This window comes from Procambarus clarkii, chromosome 39 (assembly GCF_040958095.1).
Source record: "Procambarus clarkii isolate CNS0578487 chromosome 39, FALCON_Pclarkii_2.0, whole genome shotgun sequence".
Lineage (NCBI taxonomy): Eukaryota > Metazoa > Arthropoda > Malacostraca > Decapoda > Cambaridae > Procambarus > Procambarus clarkii.
The window spans coordinates 25,323,953-25,337,227 of record NC_091188.1 but is presented as its reverse complement, the minus strand read 5'-3'; the positions used below and the strand labels follow the sequence as shown (position 1 = coordinate 25,337,227).

At 49.3% G+C, this 13,275-nt stretch overlaps 1 protein-coding gene across 1 annotated transcript in view; it reads left to right on the top strand.

The window, feature by feature from the left end:
* Positions 1-470: 470 nt before the first annotated feature.
* LOC138372646 (uncharacterized) overlaps positions 471-13,275 on the top strand; it is a 30,247-nt gene continuing 17,442 nt past the window's right edge. The window contains exon 1 of the mRNA XM_069338144.1: positions 471-1,329. Within this exon, the coding sequence (XP_069194245.1) occupies positions 471-1,329 (859 nt within the window). The remainder of the gene's footprint in view (positions 1,330-13,275) is intronic.

Genomic DNA, 13,275 nt, shown 5'->3' with positions numbered 1-13,275 from the left:
GAGACGTAGCCTTGGTGGTCAAGCCCCCGGGGGAGCCGCAGCCTTGGTGGTCAAGCCCCGAGGAGACGTAGCCTTGGTGGTCAAGCCCCCAGGCAGCCGCAGCCTTGGTGGTCAAGCCCCGAGGAGACGTAGCCTTGGTGGTCAAGCCCCCGGGGAGCCGCAGCCTTGGTGGTCAAACCCCTGGAAGCCGTGGCCTCGGTGGGTAAGCCCCGGGGAGCCGAAGCCATGGTAGTCAGGCCCCAGGGGAGCTGCAGCCTTGGTGGTCAAGCCCCGGGGAGCCGCATCCTTGGTGATCAAGCCCCGGAGAGCCGCAGCCTTTGTGGTCAAGCCCCCTGGGAGCCTCAGCCTTGGTGGTCAAGCCCCCTGGGAGCCTCAGCCTTGGTGGTCAAGCCCCCGTGGAGCCGCAGCCTTGTTTGTCAAGCCCCTGGAAGCCGTCGCCTTGGTGGGTAAAGCCCCGGGGAGCCGCAGCCATGGTGGTCAAGCCCCCGGGGAGCCTCAGCCTTGGTGGTCAAGCCCCGGGGAGCCTCAGCCTTGGTGGTCAAGCCCCCGAGGAACCGCAACCTTGGTGGGTAAGCCCCAGGGAGCCGAAGCCTTGTTGGTCAATTAAGCCCCCTGGGAGCCGCAGCCTTGGTGGTCAAGCCCCGTGGAGCAGCAGCCTTGGTGGTCAAGCCCCAGGGAGCCGCAGCCTTAGTGCTCAAGCCCAGGGGATCCGCAGTTTTGGTGGTCAAGCCCCGGGGAGCCGCAGCCTTAGGGCTCAAACCCCCTGGGAGCCGCCGCCTTGGAGGTCAAGCCCCGGGGAGCCGCAGCCTTGGTGGTCAAACCCCCTGGGAGCAGCAGCCTTGATGGTCAAGACCCCGGGGAGTCGCAGCCTTGGTGGTCAAGCCCCGGGGAGCCGCAGCCTTTGTTGTCATGGCCCCTGGGAGCCGCAGCTTAGGTGGTCAAACCTCTGGGAGCCTCAGCCTTGGTGGTCAAGCCCCCTGGAAGCCGCAGCTTTAGTTGGTCAAGCTCCCTATAGAAGCCGCATTCTTGGTGGTCAAGTCCCTGGGAGCCGCAGCCTTGATGGTCAAGCCCCGGGAGCCGGATCCTTGGTGGTCAAGCCCCGAGGAGCCATAGCCTTGGTGGTCAAGCCCCGAGGAGCCATAGCCTTGGTGGTCAAGCCCCTTGGGAGCCGCAGCTTTGGTGGTCAAGCCCCAGGGAGCCGTAGCCTTTGTGGTCAAGCCCCGGGGAGCCGTTGCCTTTGTGGTCAAGCCCCGGGGAGCCGTAGCCTTGGTGGGCAAGCCCCCGGGAGCCGCAGCCTTGGTGGTCAAGCTCCTGGAAGCCGTAGCCTTGGTGGGTAAGCCCCGCGGAGCCGTAGCCATGGTGGTCAAGCCCCCTTGGAGCCGCAGCCTTGGTGGGCAAGCCTCCGAGGAGCTGCAGCCTTGGTGGTCAAGCCCCAGGGAGCCGCAGTCTTGGTGCTCAAGACCAGGGGAGCCGCAACTTTGGTGGTCAAGCCCCAGGGAGCCGCAGCCTTAGGGCTCAAGCCCCCTGGGAGCCGCAGCCTTGGTGGGCAAGCCCCGGGGAGCCACAGCCTTTGTGGCCAAGCCCCCTGGGAGCCGCAGCCTTGGTGGTCAAGGCCCCGGGGAGTTGCAGCCTTGGTGGTCAAGCCCCAGGGAGCCGCAGCCTTTGTGGTCAAGCCCCCTGGGAGCCGTAGCTTTTGTGGTCAAACCTCTGGGAGCTGCAGCCTTGGTGGTCAAGCCCCTGGGGAGCCGCAGCCTTGGTGGTCAAGCCCTGGGGAGCCGCAGCCTTAGTGATCAATCCCAGGGGAGCCGCAACTTTGGTGGTCAAGCGCCGGAGAGCCGCAGCCATAGGATTCAAGCCCCCTGGAAGCCGCAGCCTTGGTGGTCAAGCCCCGGGGAGCTGTAGCATCGGTGGTCTAGCCCCCGGGGAAACGCTACCTTGATGGTCAAGCCCCGGGGAGCCGTAGCCTTGGTGGTCAATTAAGCCCCCTGGGAGCCGCAGCCTTGGTGGTCAAGCCCCGTGGAGCCGCAGTCTTGGTGGTCAAACCCCCTGGGAACCGCAGCCTTGGTGGTCATTCCCCGGGGAGCAGCAGCCTTAGTGCTCAAGCCCAGGGGAGCCGTAGCCATGGTGGTCAATTCAGCCCCCTGGGAGCCATAGCCTTGGTGGTCAAGCCCCCTGGGAGCCGCAGCCTTGGTGTTCAAGCCCCGGGGAGCCGCAGCCTTGGTGGTCAAGCCCCGGGGAGCCGTATCCTTGGTGGTCAAGCCCCCGGAGAACCGCAACCTTGGTTGTCAAGCCCCGGGGAGCCGCAGCCTTAGTGGTCAGCCCCGTGGAGCCTCAATCGTGTGGTCAAGCCCCCTTGGAGCCGCAGCCTTAGTTGGTCTAGCTTCCTAGGAGCCGCAGCCTTGGTGGTCAAGTCCCGGGGCGCCGCAGCCTTGTTGGTCCAGCCCCAGGGAGCCGCAGCCTTGGTGATGAAGCCCCTAGGAGCCAAAGCCTTGGTGGTCAGGCGCCCTGGGAACCGCAGCCTTAGTGATCAAGCCCCCGAGGAGCCGCAGCCTTGGTAGTCAAGCCCCGAGGAGCCGTAGCCTTGGTGGTCAAGCCCCCGGGGAGCCGCAGCCTTGGTGGTAAAGCCCCTGGAGGCCGTAGCCTCGGTGAGTAAGCCCAGGGGAGCCGAAGCCATGGTGGTCAAGCAACCGGGGAGCTGCCCCCTTGGTGGTCAAGCCCTGGGGAGCCGCAGCCTTGGTGGTCAATCCCCCGGGGAACCGCATCCTTGGTGGTCAAGCCCCGGGGAGCCGCAGCCTTAGAGCTCAAGCCCCCTGGGAACCGACTCCTTGGTGGTCAAGCCCCGGGGAGCCGCAGCCTTGGTAGTCAAACCCCCTGGATGCCGCAGCCTTGGTGGTCAAGCCCCGGGGAGCCGCAGCCTTGGTGCTCAAGCCCAGGGGAGCCGCAACTTTGGTTGTCAAGCCCCGGGGAGCCGCAGCCTAAGAGCTCAAGCCCCCTGGGAGCCGAAGCCTTGGTGGTCAAGCCCCGGGGAGCCGCAGCCTTTGTGGTCAAGCCCTTTGGGAGCCGCAGCTTTGGTGGTCAAACCTCTGGGAGCCGTAGCCTTGGTGGGTAGGCCCTTGGGAGCCGTAGCTACGGTGGTCAAGCCCCTGGGGAGCTGCAGCCTTGGTGGTCAAGCCCCCGGGGAGTTGCAGCCTTGGTGGTCAAGCCCCGGGGAGCCGGAGCAGGCCGGCTCCCCGGGGCCGGCCTGTCCCGGCCCGTGTATATATATATATATATATATATATATATATATATATATATATATATATATATATATATATATATATATATATATATATATATATATATTTCGTACCTAGTAGCCAGAAGTCACTTCTCAGCCTACTATGCAAGGCCCGATTTGCCTAATAAGACAAGTTTTCATGAATTAATATATTTTCTATAATTTTTTTCTAATGAAATGATAAAGCTGCCCTTTTCACTATGTATGAGGTCAATTTTTTTTTATTGGAGTTAAAATTAACGTAGATATATGACCGAACCTAACCAACCCTACCTAACCTAACCTAACCTATCTTTATAGGTAAGGTTAGGTTAGGTAGCCAAAAAAAGCTAGGTTAGGTTAGGTTAGGTAGGTTAGGTAGACGAAAAAACATTAATTCATGAAAACTTGTCTTATTAGGCAAATCGGGCCTTGCATAGTAGGCTGAGAAGTGAGTTCTGGCTACTAGGTACGACATATATATATATATATATATATATATATATATATATATATATATATATATATATATATATATATATATATATATATGCGAACAAGCCTGAATGGTCCCCAGGACAATATGCAACTGAAAACTCACACCCCAGAAGTGACTCGAACCCATACTCCCAGGAGCAAACGCAACTGGTATGTACAAGACGCCTTAATCCACTTGACCATCACGACCGGACATAATGAGGTGATAGCCGAGGCTATTTGAACCACCCCACCGCCGGCACTCGGATAGTTATCTTGGGCATAGCATTTTACCAAATCACCTCATTCTTTGGGGCACACGTGAGGAACACAAATGCGAACAAGCCTGAATGGTCCCCAGGACAATATGCAACTGAAAACTCACACCCCAGAAGTGACTCGAACCCATACTCCCAGGAGCAAACGCAACTGGTATGTACAAGACGCCTTAATCCACTTGACCATCACGACCGGACATAATGAGGTGATAGCCGAGGCTATTTGAACCACCCCACCGCCGGCACTCGGATAGTTATCTTGGGCATAGCATTTTACCAAATCACCTCATTCTTTGGGGCACACGTGAGGAACACAAATGCGAACAAGCCTGAATGGTCCCCAGGGCAATATGCAACTGAAAACTCACACCCCAGAAGTGACTCGAACCCATACTCCCAGGAGCAAACGCAACTGGTATGTACAAGACGCCTTAATCCACTTGACCATCACGACCGGACATAATGAGGTGATAGCCGAGGCTATTTGAACCACCCCACCGCCGGCACTCGGATAGTTATCTTGGGCATAGCATTTTACCAAATCACCTCATTCTTTGGGGCACACGTGAGGAACACAAATGCGAACAAGCCTGAATGGTCCCCAGGACAATATGCAACTGAAAACTCACACCCCAGAAGTGACTCGAACCCATACTCCCAGGAGCAAACGCAACTGGTATGTACAAGACGCCTTAATCCACTTGACCATCACGACCGGACATAATGAGGTGATAGCCGAGGCTATTTGAACCACCCCACCGCCGGCACTCGGATAGTTATCTTGGGCATAGCATTTTACCAAATCACCTCATTCTTTGGGGCACACGTGAGGAACACAAATGCGAACAAGCCTGAATGGTCCCCAGGACAATATGCAACTGAAAACTCACACCCCAGAAGTGACTCGAACCCATACTCCCAGGAGCAAACGCAACTGGTATGTACAAGACGCCTTAATCCACTTGACCATCACGACCGGACATAATGAGGTGATAGCCGAGGCTATTTGAACCACCCCACCGCCGGCACTCGGATAGTTATCTTGGGCATAGCATTTTACCAAATCACCTCATTCTTTGGGGCACACGTGAGGAACACAAATGCGAACAAGCCTGAATGGTCCCCAGGACAATATGCAACTGAAAACTCACACCCCAGAAGTGACTCGAACCCATACTCCCAGGAGCAAACGCAACTGGTATGTACAAGACGCCTTAATCCACTTGACCATCACGACCGGACATAATGAGGTGATAGCCGAGGCTATTTGAACCACCCCACCGCCGGCACTCGGATAGTTATCTTGGGCATAGCATTTTACCAAATCACCTCATTCTTTGGGGCACACGTGAGGAACACAAATGCGAACAAGCCTGAATGGTCCCCAGGACAATATGCAACTGAAAACTCACACCCCAGAAGTGACTCGAACCCATACTCCCAGGAGCAAACGCAACTGGTATGTACAAGACGCCTTAATCCACTTGACCATCACGACCGGACATAATGAGGTGATAGCCGAGGCTATTTGAACCACCCCACCGCCGGCACTCGGATAGTTATCTTGGGCATAGCATTTTACCAAATCACCTCATTCTTTGGGGCACACGTGAGGAACACAAATGCGAACAAGCCTGAATGGTCCCCAGGACAATATGCAACTGAAAACTCACACCCCAGAAGTGACTCGAACCCATACTCCCAGGAGCAAACGCAACTGGTATGTACAAGACGCCTTAATCCACTTGACCATCACGACCGGACATAATGAGGTGATAGCCGAGGCTATTTGAACCACCCCACCGCCGGCACTCGGATAGTTATCTTGGGCATAGCATTTTACCAAATCACCTCATTCTTTGGGGCACACGTGAGGAACACAAATGCGAACAAGCCTGAATGGTCCCCAGGACAATATGCAACTGAAAACTCACACCCCAGAAGTGACTCGAACCCATACTCCCAGGAGCAAACGCAACTGGTATGTACAAGACGCCTTAATCCACTTGACCATCACGACCGGACATAATGAGGTGATAGCCGAGGCTATTTGAACCACCCCACCGCCGGCACTCGGATAGTTATCTTGGGCATAGCATTTTACCAAATCACCTCATTCTTTGGGGCACACGTGAGGAACACAAATGCGAACAAGCCTGAATGGTCCCCAGGACAATATGCAACTGAAAACTCACACCCCAGAAGTGACTCGAACCCATACTCCCAGGAGCAAACGCAACTGGTATGTACAAGACGCCTTAATCCACTTGACCATCACGACCGGACATAATGAGGTGATAGCCGAGGCTATTTGAACCACCCCACCGCCGGCACTCGGATAGTTATCTTGGGCATAGCATTTTACCAAATCACCTCATTCTTTGGGGCACACGTGAGGAACACAAATGCGAACAAGCCTGAATGGTCCCCAGGACAATATGCAACTGAAAACTCACACCCCAGAAGTGACTCGAACCCATACTCCCAGGAGCAAACGCAACTGGTATGTACAAGACGCCTTAATCCACTTGACCATCACGACCGGACATAATGAGGTGATAGCCGAGGCTATTTGAACCACCCCACCGCCGGCACTCGGATAGTTATCTTGGGCATAGCATTTTACCAAATCACCTCATTCTTTGGGGCACACGTGAGGAACACAAATGCGAACAAGCCTGAATGGTCCCCAGGACAATATGCAACTGAAAACTCACACCCCAGAAGTGACTCGAACCCATACTCCCAGGAGCAAACGCAACTGGTATGTACAAGACGCCTTAATCCACTTGACCATCACGACCGGACATAATGAGGTGATAGCCGAGGCTATTTGAACCACCCCACCGCCGGCACTCGGATAGTTATCTTGGGCATAGCATTTTACCAAATCACCTCATTCTTTGGGGCACACGTGAGGAACACAAATGCGAACAAGCCTGAATGGTCCCCAGGACAATATGCAACTGAAAACTCACACCCCAGAAGTGACTCGAACCCATACTCCCAGGAGCAAACGCAACTGGTATGTACAAGACGCCTTAATCCACTTGACCATCACGACCGGACATAATGAGGTGATAGCCGAGGCTATTTGAACCACCCCACCGCCGGCACTCGGATAGTTATCTTGGGCATAGCATTTTACCAAATCACCTCATTCTTTGGGGCACACGTGAGGAACACAAATGCGAACAAGCCTGAATGGTCCCCAGGACAATATGCAACTGAAAACTCACACCCCAGAAGTGACTCGAACCCATACTCCCAGGAGCAAACGCAACTGGTATGTACAAGACGCCTTAATCCACTTGACCATCACGACCGGACATAATGAGGTGATAGCCGAGGCTATTTGAACCACCCCACCGCCGGCACTCGGATAGTTATCTTGGGCATAGCATTTTACCAAATCACCTCATTCTTTGGGGCACACGTGAGGAACACAAATGCGAACAAGCCTGAATGGTCCCCAGGACAATATGCAACTGAAAACTCACACCCCAGAAGTGACTCGAACCCATACTCCCAGGAGCAAACGCAACTGGTATGTACAAGACGCCTTAATCCACTTGACCATCACGACCGGACATAATGAGGTGATAGCCGAGGCTATTTGAACCACCCCACCGCCGGCACTCGGATAGTTATCTTGGGCATAGCATTTTACCAAATCACCTCATTCTTTGGGGCACACGTGAGGAACACAAATGCGAACAAGCCTGAATGGTCCCCAGGACAATATGCAACTGAAAAAACAACTGAAAACAATCACCTCATTATGTCCGGTCGTGATGGTCAAGTGGATTAAGGCGTCTTGTACATACCAGTTGCGTTTGCTCCTGGGAGTATGGGTTCGAGTCACTTCTGGGGTGTGAGTTTTCAGTTGCATATTGTCCTGGGGACCATTCAGGCTTGTTCGCATTTGTGTTCCTCACGTGTGCCCCAAAGAATGAGGTGATTTGGTAAAATGCTATGCCCAAGATAACTATCCGAGTGCCGGCGGTGGGGTGGTTCAAATAGCCTCGGCTATCACCTCATTATGTCCGGTCGTGATGGTCAAGTGGATTAAGGCGTCTTGTACATACCAGTTGCGTTTGCTCCTGGGAGTATGGGTTCGAGTCACTTCTGGGGTGTGAGTTTTCAGTTGCATATTGTCCTGGGGACCATTCAGGCTTGTTCGCATTTGTGTTCCTCACGTGTGCCCCAAAGAATGAGGTGATTTGGTAAAATGCTTTGCCCAAGATAACTATCCGAGTGCCGGCGGTGGGGTGGTTCAAATAGCCTCGGCTATCACCTCATTATGTCCGGTCGTGATGGTCAAGTGGATTAAGGCGTCTTGTACATACCAGTTGCGTTTGCTCCTGGGAGTATGGGTTCGAGTCACTTCTGGGGTGTGAGTTTTCAGTTGCATATTGTCCTGGGGACCATTCAGGCTTGTTCGCATTTGTGTTCCTCACGTGTGCCCCAAAGAATGAGGTGATTTGGTAAAATGCTATGCCCAAGATAACTATCCGAGTGCCGGCGGTGGGGTGGTTCAAATAGCCTCGGCTATCACCTCATTATGTCCGGTCGTGATGGTCAAGTGGATTAAGGCGTCTTGTACATACCAGTTGCGTTTGCTCCTGGGAGTATGGGTTCGAGTCACTTCTGGGGTGTGAGTTTTCAGTTGCATATTGTCCTGGGGACCATTCAGGCTTGTTCGCATTTGTGTTCCTCACGTGTGCCCCAAAGAATGAGGTGATTTGGTAAAATGCTATGCCCAAGATAACTATCCGAGTGCCGGCGGTGGGGTGGTTCAAATAGCCTCGGCTATCACCTCATTATGTCCGGTCGTGATGGTCAAGTGGATTAAGGCGTCTTGTACATACCAGTTGCGTTTGCTCCTGGGAGTATGGGTTCGAGTCACTTCTGGGGTGTGAGTTTTCAGTTGCATATTGTCCTGGGGACCATTCAGGCTTGTTCGCATTTGTGTTCCTCACGTGTGCCCCAAAGAATGAGGTGATTTGGTAAAATGCTATGCCCAAGATAACTATCCGAGTGCCGGCGGTGGGGTGGTTCAAATAGCCTCGGCTATCACCTCATTATGTCCGGTCGTGATGGTCAAGTGGATTAAGGCGTCTTGTACATACCAGTTGCGTTTGCTCCTGGGAGTATGGGTTCGAGTCACTTCTGGGGTGTGAGTTTTCAGTTGCATATTGTCCTGGGGACCATTCAGGCTTGTTCGCATTTGTGTTCCTCACGTGTGCCCCAAAGAATGAGGTGATTTGGTAAAATGCTATGCCCAAGATAACTATCCGAGTGCCGGCGGTGGGGTGGTTCAAATAGCCTCGGCTATCACCTCATTATGTCCGGTCGTGATGGTCAAGTGGATTAAGGCGTCTTGTACATACCAGTTGCGTTTGCTCCTGGGAGTATGGGTTCGAGTCACTTCTGGGGTGTGAGTTTTCAGTTGCATATTGTCCTGGGGACCATTCAGGCTTGTTCGCATTTGTGTTCCTCACGTGTGCCCCAAAGAATGAGGTGATTTGGTAAAATGCTATGCCCAAGATAACTATCCGAGTGCCGGCGGTGGGGTGGTTCAAATAGCCTCGGCTATCACCTCATTATGTCCGGTCGTGATGGTCAAGTGGATTAAGGCGTCTTGTACATACCAGTTGCGTTTGCTCCTGGGAGTATGGGTTCGAGTCACTTCTGGGGTGTGAGTTTTCAGTTGCATATTGTCCTGGGGACCATTCAGGCTTGTTCGCATTTGTGTTCCTCACGTGTGCCCCAAAGAATGAGGTGATTTGGTAAAATGCTATGCCCAAGATAACTATCCGAGTGCCGGCGGTGGGGTGGTTCAAATAGCCTCGGCTATCACCTCATTATGTCCGGTCGTGATGGTCAAGTGGATTAAGGCGTCTTGTACATACCAGTTGCGTTTGCTCCTGGGAGTATGGGTTCGAGTCACTTCTGGGGTGTGAGTTTTCAGTTGCATATTGTCCTGGGGACCATTCAGGCTTGTTCGCATTTGTGTTCCTCACGTGTGCCCCAAAGAATGAGGTGATTTGGTAAAATGCTATGCCCAAGATAACTATCCGAGTGCCGGCGGTGGGGTGGTTCAAATAGCCTCGGCTATCACCTCATTATGTCCGGTCGTGATGGTCAAGTGGATTAAGGCGTCTTGTACATACCAGTTGCGTTTGCTCCTGGGAGTATGGGTTCGAGTCACTTCTGGGGTGTGAGTTTTCAGTTGCATATTGTCCTGGGGACCATTCAGGCTTGTTCGCATTTGTGTTCCTCACGTGTGCCCCAAAGAATGAGGTGATTTGGTAAAATGCTATGCCCAAGATAACTATCCGAGTGCCGGCGGTGGGGTGGTTCAAATAGCCTCGGCTATCACCTCATTATGTCCGGTCGTGATGGTCAAGTGGATTAAGGCGTCTTGTACATACCAGTTGCGTTTGCTCCTGGGAGTATGGGTTCGAGTCACTTCTGGGGTGTGAGTTTTCAGTTATATATATATATATATATATATGTCGTACCTAATAGCCAGAACGCACTTCTCAGCCTACTATGCAAGGCCCGATTTGCCCAATAAGCCAAGTTTTCATGAATTAATTGTTTTTCGACTACCTAACCTACCTAACCTCATGTAACCTAACTTTTTCCGCTACCTAACCTAACCTAACCTATAGAGATAGGTTAGGTTAGGTTGGGTAGGGTTGGTTAGGTTCAGTCATATATCTATGTTAATTTTAACTCCAATAAAAAAAAATTGACCCCATACATAATGAAATGGGTAGCTTTATCATTTCATAAGAAAAAAAATTAGAAAAAATATATTAATTCAGGAAAACTTGGCTTATTATGCAAATCGGGCCTTGCATAGTAGGCTGAGAAGTGCGTTCTGGCTACTAGGTACGACATATATATATATGTCGTACCTAGTAGCCAGAACTCACTTCTCAGCCTACTATGCAAGGCCCGATTTGCCTAATAAGCCAAGTTTTCATGAATTAATGTTTTTTCGTCTACCTAACCTACCTAACCTAACCTAACCTAGCTTTTTTTGGCTACCTAACCTAACCTTACCTATATATATAGGTTAGGTTAGGTTAGGTAGGGTTGGTTAGGTTCGGTCATATATCTACGTTAATTTTAACTCCAATAAAAAAAAAATTGACCTCATACATAGTGAAAAGGGTAGCTTTATCATTTCATAAGAAAAAAATTATAGTAAATATATTAATTCAGGAAAACTTGGCTTATTAGGCAAATTGGGCCTTGCATAGTAGGCTGAGAAGTGAGTTCTGGCTACTAGGTACGACATATATATATATATATATATATATATATATATATATATATATATATATATATATATATATATATATATATATATATATATATATGTCGTACCTAGTAGCCAGAACTCACTTCTCAGCCTACTATGCAAGGCCCGATTTGCCTAATAAGCCAAGTTTTCATGAATTAATGTTTTTTCGACTATCTAACCTACCTAACCTAACCTAACCTAACTTTTTCGGCCACCTAACCTAACCTAACCTATAGAGATAAATTAGGTTAGGTTAGGTAGGGTTGGTTAGGTTCGGTCATATATCTACGTTAATTTTTACTCCAATAAAAAAAAATTGACCTCATACATAATGAAATGGGTAGCTTTATCAATTCATAAGAAAAAAATTAGAGAAAATATATTAATTCATGAAAACTTGGCTTATTAGACAAATCGGGCCTTGCATAGTAGGCTGAGAAGTGAGTTCTGGCTACTAGGTACGACATATATATATATATGTCGTACCTAATAGCCAGAACGCACTTCTCAGCCTACTATGCAAGGCCCGATTTGCCTAATAAGCCAAGTTTTCATGAATTAATTGTTTTTCGACTACCTAACCTACCTAACCTAACCTAACCTAACATTTTCGGCTACCTAACCAAACCTAACCTATAAAGATAGGTTAGGTTAGGTTAGGTAGGGTTGGTTAGGTTCGGTCATATATCTACGTTAATTTTAACTCCAATAAAAAAAAATGACCTCATACATAATGAAATGGGTAGCTTTATCATTTCATAAGAAAAAAATAAGAAAAAATATATTAATTCAGGAAAACTAAGCTTATTAGGCAAATCGGGCCTTGAATAGTAGGCCAAAAAGTGAGTTCTGGCTACTAGGTACGACATATATATATATATATATATATATATATATATGTCGTACCTAGTAGCCAGAACGCACTTTTTGGCCTACTATGCAAGGCCCGATTTGCCTAATAAGCCAAGTTTTTTTGAATTAATATATTTTCTATAATTTTTTCTTATGAAATGATAAAGCTACCAATTTCATTATGTATGTGGTCAATTTTTTTTTATTGTAGTTAAAATTAACGTAGATATATGACCGAACCTAACCAACCCTACCTAACCTAACCTAACCTATCTTTATAGATTAGGTTAGGTTAGGTAGCCGAAAAAGGTAGGTTAGGTTAGGTTAGGTAGGTTAGGTTGTCGAAAACCAATTAATTCATGAAAACTTGGCTTATTAGGCAAATCGGGCCTTGCATAGTAGGCTGAGAAGTGCGTTCTGGCTACTAGGTACGACATATATATATATATATATATATATATATATATATATATATATATATATATATATATATATATGTCGTACCTAGTAGCCAGAACTCACTTCTCAGCCTACTATTCAAGGCCCGATTTGCCTAATAAGCCAAGTTTTCCTGAATTAATATATTTACTATAGTTTTTTTCTTATGAAATGATAAAGCAACCCTTTTCTCTATGTATGAGGTCAATTTTTTTTATAGGAGTTAAAATTAACGTAGATATATGACCGAACCTAACCAACCCTACCTAACCTAACCTAACCTATATTTATAGGTAAGGTTAGGTTAGGTAGCCAAAAAAAGCTAGGTTAGGTTAGGTTAGGTAGGTTAGGTAGACGAAAAAACATTAATTCATGAAAACTTGGCTTATTAGGCAAATCGGGCCTTGAATAGTAGGCTGAGAAGTGCGTTCTGGCTATTAGGTACGACATATATATATATATGGCTATTAGGTACAACATATATTATATATATATATATATATATATATATATATATATATATATATATATATATATATATATATATAAAATGCTTAATGCACAGACTACCCTATTCCAGTAGCTGAAGTTTTATAACTTTTTAGACACTCAACCCACCAGGGGACTCGAACACTGGCCAACAAGGTGGC